The following is a 7,895-nucleotide window of genomic DNA, read 5'->3' as shown; positions in this document are numbered from 1 at the left end:
ATCAAAATTATTTGTTTTAGTTAATCAAAAAACTGCACCATTTTAAGTTATGTTCAAGTATGAGGTTATTTAAGCAACTTTTTTCCATAACAATGCAAATAATTAAATAATAATTTAATAACGGTAATGTATTAAGAAATTTTGTATATGGAGACGGGTTCTGATAATTGTTAGAATGGAGAATAACAAGGAGCTTTGTCTTTTAACTAACATATAACTATGCTTTTATATTTAGAGAGTGGTCCAAACCTCGAGGACACTCCATATACATTCCTATATAGTATGTATAAGTATTAAAGTATTCTAATAGTTCTATTGTAAGAAATATACAAGAGATATTGTCATAAAAAAGTTTTTTCCGATTAATATAACTGTTTGATATTGAATTTCATAATTTTTTTAAATTTAGATAGTGAAACGTTATTAATTCTAAAAATAATAAACTTATACAAAGGTCATAAGCCGTGTGACAAATTGAAATTAAACTTCATAGTTCGTATTAAGCAATATTATGTTTTTTGACATGTTGACTCAATATATATTTTTGCTCGGGACCTCTGAAAATCAAGTTGTGATTATTGGAGACAAGTCAAGTATTAGAAGCTTTTTGAAGTAATTATCTTTATTAGTTTCTCAGGAAAGTTATAGTAAATTTTAAAATAGTAATAATACAAATAAAACCGACAAAATTATGGAAATTTAATGGTGAAAACTATCTGTTTGTCTCCTAAAAATATTTTTTTCGACAATCTTCAACTCAGAAGAATGAGCTTAGCTCTAAGTGAAAGACTAATTCCTTAAAGATTTTCCACTTTGAATTGGTGAATTAGTTATTACTATTTGTTATTATTTAATAAAGATAAAACGATTACAATAACAAAATAAAATGTATTAAACAAACATAACGATATATCACATGTATTTAAAACACAAATGGTTGTTCATCAATATTCCCGACTTTTTAATAAAACCACTAATAATTTATTTTTCCCAAAACAAAAATTTTATAATCAATTTTCATTACATTTATTTGTTTTATTATAAATTTATCCATCAAGAATATTTTTTTAATATATGTTTATTGTTGTTTTACTTTATTATTTGTATAATTCACTTTATACGTCATTGTTGGCTTTTGGCAAAAGAATTATGATATGGAAATCTAATTTTAGAGTTCAAACGTCACCAGTGTATTACTAATTAAACTATATTTGTTCTAAAAATCGAAAAATTATGTAATTTGCAGTTTGTATTAAATTGATACATTTTGTGTTAGTTATTGTTATCTACTTAGTTTTTTATATATTTCAGGTAGTAAATTACACATGTATGCAAGCATCTGTCAGTTGTCAAAAATGTATAATTTGTTTATTTATGGCAAGTTTATCTTACATACAAGTTTTATCATGTAATAATATTTAAATTTACTCAGTTTTATTACTATAGGTTTTAATTTTAAGGTCTAACAGATGACGACTGATTTTTTAGCTTTAAAAGGATTCTCATTTTAAACCGTATCTATTACACCATTTAATTAAAAAAATAAGAAACATTTGTTTTAAATTAATTAAAATAAAATAAAGTGTATAGATATATTATGTTATTGTTAGACAAGTAGCACATAAATATCATTCAAGAATTTCATCACTAACAGTGCTCAAACTGAAAAAATTGAAGTTATTTTAGTTCCTCTCTTTACAAAATAGCAGGAGTGTGCAATAGAGCAGTAGCATATCCAGAATTTTCGTCAAGGGGATTATTAATTCTTCCGATTCAAACATTTATAATTAAAATAGTAATTTATTAGTATGATTAACTTTACTAATATTTTTATTTTATCGATAAGTATTCTGAGACTGCGATAATGTAATCAGCTCATTTTTAAAAAAACGGTAACACAGTGGGGTCGCAAAACAGTGTGGTTGCGGCATAATTGGGATAAGTGAAGATGATATCTGACAGTTATTAAAATCAGTATCAAAAGAAACGCTTCGATGCAAATCTGTAGATAATGTTTAATTAAAAAAATTAATGGATTATTCTAAAAACAAAGTTAACTTCTATTTCCTTCATTATCTTATTATATAATAGAACAAGGAAAAAAACGCTTTTCTGGAATTCCTAATTAGTAGTTCTATGATTTATAAGTATAATATATGAATATTATAACATAGCATGAAATTGATATTTAATAATTTAATGTTGTAATTTTTACGGAGAAATTATAAAAATATTATAAAGTAATTGTTACTAATATGCAAACATGTATAAAAATTAAATGGCTTAATACAAAACTTATCAGACGATAATTTATTGTTAATTGTGAATAAATAAAGAAAGAAATTTTCATCAGAATCAAAATTATACTTGTTATTATATTTTTCTAAACCCAATTTCGCGCTCATTTCAAATCTGCATTTAAATTTGTTCTATAACAACTGATTTTTGATATTATTAATAATTATAATTAGTTAAAAACGAGTATTAACATATAAAAAATAACCAAAAAAATATAGGTTAAAATGAAATTCACCAACACAACAGTGGACGAAATCATAAGTGAAATTAGGCATAAAATATTTTTTAATATTAGTATATTACAGAAAACTATAGAATATAACTTTACATACTATAGATCTGAATAATTCAATTGCAATATCTATTTAAACACCAAAATTAAATTGCTTTAATTATAGGATTTTTTCCAATATTTGGTGATTATAAGATTAACATTATTAAAATCGTGGTTTTTTGACGTATTGGTCATTAAAATTGGTCAAGTGAAAGCTGAAAAAAAGAATGAGAGACACAAAAACCAGAGTAAAATATTTTAAATGAAATTCCTTCTTATTGAATGGGAGACTATAGTGATAGGTCCTCGATATTCATTGAATATTTTGATTGAATGTTATTTATTATTATTCATTTTGAATATTTTTTCACTTTAAAAAACAATTGAAAAAAATGTAAAAAAATTATTTCGACTGGCAGGGTTCGAACTTTGTTTAAAAATGTAAAATCGCTTTTTTTAACTATAAGGAGGTAAAATAATCAAAATAAGTTTAAATTGATTATTAATGTAAGTTAGATTCGTGTAACTTTTATAAAAATTGATGGATTCATTACTATGGCAAACCATTATAAGGTATTTTAAAATAATAAAATAAAAATTTGAACACAAAAATAGCATGTTTTTACTTACGACAGCCATTTGTACATAAAAGATAAGTCATCATGATAAAGTTTTTTTTTTAATTTATAGTACGTGACATATGTATATAATTTAACATATGTTTAAAAGTCGCAGTATTTACGGAACATTTTCAAAAGTTAAATTAAAAAAATTGACATTTGTGAAAAAGTTGCTACTTTAAATCTGCTCATATGGACTGGTAAAGTCAGGTTTTCAACAAATTTGTATTAAATAAAAGGGAAGTATGTAAGGTTTCTTTATAAAAAAAATTATTTTGATTTGTTTATTTTTGAAAAAGTTATAGTGGTTTAAAAAAAAAAAGATTTTCTCTATTAACAGGGAACGAGGGAAATTTTTTCAAATTTTAAGAGTAATGTCTTCAACTAGATACGTTTTGTGATCTTTTGGCGTATTGTTGAAAGAAATCAGTCCGGCGAGAGTTGAGAAAAAGTCGCAACAAACAAAAAAAAAGTACAGTAAAATTAATAGCTTTCAGCTTCGCGTCGAAGCTAAACTATTGTGAGAGGGATAAAAAAAACTTTAGCACTCGAATGTCAATTTCTTTACAAGTTTTTCTAAAGATATCAGGTTTAAAAAATTAATTAAAATTGTAAAAACCTTAAATACAATCTTGGCCCTTTTTTAGGGAGTTGATATAGATGTATTATACTTTCGGTTAAAACAGTACTGCAAATATGTTCATATAAAGTTTACAATAACCCAATGGATGTATTGAGTTTAATCATACTTTATTTAATAATTAACATCCATCCACAGTCAATATTTAAATCTATATGAACTGTTTTTTACGTTAATTACTTTAAAATTGGCATAGCGTAGGTGGTTAATTACGACAACGTTTACACGAGTGACCTTAGTGGGAGTCGCGTAGGGCGCAAGCGTCGAATGCACCGTGCAATGAACATACTGTTATATAGGCGAACTGAAGTGCAATGATTATACACGTGTACTGCGCGCCGGTACTGGCCGTTATTCTGGTGAGGAATTCTTTCCATTGTGCGTTTTCATCGAATCGATTAATATCGAACGTGATAGTTATTTGTTCAATACTGGTTTACATTTATTAATATATAAATCTATGATTAAAATATTATTATTACTGTAGAAAAACCACACGGTCCCACAATAATATCCACTTATCAGTTTTCATAATTCATATTATCACAAATAGGTCTATCACAAGTATCGAGCGTGCCATGTCGTGCCATCACTGCATCGACAACCGTCGCGACTCACTAACGCCTGACGCCGCACATTGCACTCGTGTCAATGTGTGCGTGTGTGCGTCACGTATATTTAAGCACGGGGAGTGTATATTTGTTAACGTGTGTGTATCAGTTGAGTCTGCTATCGGTAGACTGCTAGTGCCACTGCCAATTGCCGTTGACGCTACCGCAGTAGTAAAATGCTGTTTTGTCCGTCCGGTCGGTTTACTCACAGCTGAGCATTACGCGTAAAATGGCGTCGCACACCACGACGACGATCGCACATTTGGCGGCCGTCGGCGCCACCGCGGCGGGCCCTGTAGCTAACAACGTGTGGCCCAACACTAGGGATGACTATGAGTTACGTGAAGTGATCGGTAAAGTACTTCCTTAATTTGTACAATAATGATTATTAGAGCGCCTTGTTTCGTGTTATCAATTATTATTTTCTACAACTACAAAACTATACATTTTTCTCGTTTATCGTTGAAAATTAAAATTTTAAATTAATATGAAGACACTATTGCATTTTTATAGAAATTATATGAGAGTTTCAGTATAAACCTGTTAATAGTCTATTATCATTAGCCGGTTATAAATTATTTTATTTAATTACTTTGAATTTATAATGTTATTTCGAAACTCATACTACTGGTTTTTTTTTTATTTTAAAATTAATTTATAAAACTTAAAATCAGGTCAAGATGTGAAACCATTAAGAGCGAATGTGTATGTCACACTACAAAGCGACCTCAATAGAGTTATAATCATTGATCGATTTCTAATATTAGATGTCGAATTAAATATTAATTTTATAAATATATTTATATATATGTATGTATATATTTTCATATCGACATTTATCTTGCTGTAATTAGATTTTGGTTGTATTTTTAATTTTAAATTAAAATAACAAAATGATTATTATACAGTTTTCCTGATTTTCTTTTTTTTAATGAAATCTCATTTATAATAAATAAACATTAATTTGAAATGTTCAAAAAATATTATTAATAAATTGATTTTGTTAGCATTTACATAAATGCAAATACATGAAACTTAAATTTAGTAATATATTAGTTTAGCATTATTGTTAGAAATTTCCATTTTAAAAATTTGACAATCTACTCTATATAAGAATTGTATATGCTTAACAACCATCTAATCGTAAGCAGTTTATTTTCTATTTTGCCCCTATTTCATTCATGATACAATTAACATCCAATTATAAAGTGATAGTAATAAAATCTATAAAAATATTTTGTAATTTTTTTCATTCCTATATTACTTATATTTAGGTAGTCATACCTATATTACTAGTTGGTAATTGTAAAAATAAATAAGAGTGAAAATTCATTAATGTTTCGATAATCTAGAACATATATCAATTTGGCCCTCTTTTTGATGTTCTGTAGAACTAAATCATTAATATTGTGATGTAGATTGTTGAATTTTTTCCTATTAAAATTAATTTACTTTTATTTTCATTGAATATTCTGCATATGAATTTTAGTAATCCTGCATTAATGATAATGATCCTTAATACCCTTTATTGTTGAATTAATGATAGAAATTACATTTAATTAAATTAAATTAAAGAGTAATTAAAAAATAGTACTTAATCAAAAAATCTGTAAGGGACATGTTATAGTTTTTTTTATTCATAACATCTATCTATATTCATCCATAATCAGAAAAATATTCCTTAAGTAAGTTGGGTAAATTTTTCTTTGTATTTATGTTTGCTAGTGATCCTTTTTCAAAATTAATTTATGCGATTTGTACAGTTTTTTTTATAATCTTTATTAAATTAGTTAATGGGATGAATAGTATTTGTAATTATATCATACAAAAAGATTAAACTATCTTTGAAAAATTACAGGTGTTGGAGCTACTGCAACTGTTCATTGTGCTTACTGTAAACCTCGTCAAGAAAAATGTGCTATAAAAAAAATTAATTTGGAAAAATGGAATACTAGCATGGATGAGTTAACCGTAATGTTTAAAATTATAACTTTGTTTTAAAATTTTATTTTAAAAATATTTTTTTGTTTTTTAGAAAGAAATTCAAGCTATGTCATGGTGTCAGCATGAAAATGTGGTAACTTATCATACAAGTTTTGTTGTTGGAGATGAATTATGGCTTGTGTTGCGTCTTTTGGAAGGTGGATCATTGCTTGATATATTAAAACACAAAATGAGAACAAGTGATTGCCGTCATGGTGTACTTGATGAAGCAACAATTGCTACAGTTTTGAGAGAAGTGTTGAAAGGATTGGAGTATTTCCATTCTAATAGTCAAATTCATAGGTAGTAAAAAGTCAAAGTTTTACCATTGTCAAAAAGTTAATTGAATTATTTACAGGGACATAAAGGCTGGTAACATTCTTTTAGGTGAGGATGGTACAGTACAAATAGCTGATTTTGGAGTTAGTGCATGGCTAACAACAGGATACGATACTAATCGCCAGAAAGTTCGGCATACATTTGTCGGTACCCCTTGTTGGATGGCACCTGAAGTCATGGAACAGGTACACACGGTAAAAGCAAACAATTTTACTAAATTTTTGTATTTGGTTGAATACCAACACTTAAACTCGAAACCTTAAACTGTCCATCAAAATCATTTAATAGGATCATGGATACGATTTCAAAGCAGACATTTGGTCACTAGGTATTACTGCAATAGAATTAGCCACTGGTACAGCACCATATCATAAATATCCACCAATGAAAGTCTTGATGTTGACTTTGCAGAATGATCCACCAACATTGGATACAGGTGCTGATCATAAAGATCAGTATAAAGCATATGGAAAGACATTTCGAAAACTTATTACTGATTGTTTACAAAAAGATCCAACAAAAAGGTAGTTGAATTATAATTTAAATTTGGCTCAGCAATAATTGTACTTTATTATAGACCAACAGCCACTGAACTATTAAAACATCCAATTTTTAAAAAAGCAAAAGATAAAAAATACTTGCAATCCACTCTTATAGCTATTGGCCCAAGTTTAGAAACAAGAGTTCAAAAGGTAATATATTAAAATCTAAAATGTTTAAAATAACTTTAGATTTATGATATCTTAACACTAAATTATTAATTCATAATTTTTTTTGCATTGATGTGAATTTGAGAAGGTATTAATTTTACTATTGTTTTTTTTTGTCTCCACATTTTCTCAATTCTCATAGGACCAATTTCTTTCAATGATACGTCAAAAGATCAAATATAGTATCTAGTTGAAGAAATTGCCCTTAAAAATTGGAAAAATTTCCTTCGTTTATACTTTCTCTAAATGGAGAAAGTAAAAGCAAAAAATTACAATTTTTAAAATAGGTAAATTTAAAATTTATTTTTTCTTAAAACTGCCATAACTTTTTAAAAACGAATAAATCAAAATAATTTTTTTTTTATATAGATATGTTAGATATTTTTCTTTCATTGGATATAATATTTTTGAAAATCTGAC

At 26.8% G+C, this 7,895-nt stretch overlaps 1 protein-coding gene across 3 annotated transcripts; it reads left to right on the top strand.

The window, feature by feature from the left end:
* Positions 1-1,359: 1,359 nt before the first annotated feature.
* LOC126909512 (serine/threonine-protein kinase OSR1-like) lies at positions 1,360-7,484 on the top strand. Of its 3 annotated transcripts, none has more exons than XM_050691949.1 (6): positions 1,360-1,408; positions 6,302-6,414; positions 6,479-6,729; positions 6,785-6,959; positions 7,054-7,289; positions 7,343-7,484. In XM_050691949.1, exons 1-6 carry the CDS (start codon positions 1,375-1,377, stop codon positions 7,467-7,469), a joined length of 936 nt encoding a protein of 311 aa, XP_050547906.1. In that variant the 5' UTR covers positions 1,360-1,374; the 3' UTR covers positions 7,470-7,484. The 3 variants fall into 3 exon arrangements, with proteins under 3 accessions (XP_050547906.1, XP_050547905.1, XP_050547904.1); XM_050691948.1 differs by lacking the exon at positions 1,360-1,408 and adding an exon at positions 4,429-4,796 and having other exon boundaries at positions 6,785-6,950; XM_050691947.1 differs by lacking the exon at positions 1,360-1,408 and adding an exon at positions 4,435-4,796.
* The last annotated feature ends 411 nt before the right edge of the window (positions 7,485-7,895 follow it).

This window comes from Daktulosphaira vitifoliae, unplaced genomic scaffold (genome assembly GCF_025091365.1).
Source record: "Daktulosphaira vitifoliae isolate Bord-2020 unplaced genomic scaffold, ASM2509136v1 Scaffold_481, whole genome shotgun sequence".
In the NCBI taxonomy this organism is placed as follows: domain Eukaryota; kingdom Metazoa; phylum Arthropoda; class Insecta; order Hemiptera; family Phylloxeridae; genus Daktulosphaira; species Daktulosphaira vitifoliae.
The sequence above is the reverse complement of the archived record's forward strand: the minus strand, read 5'-3'. Positions and strand labels throughout refer to the sequence as shown.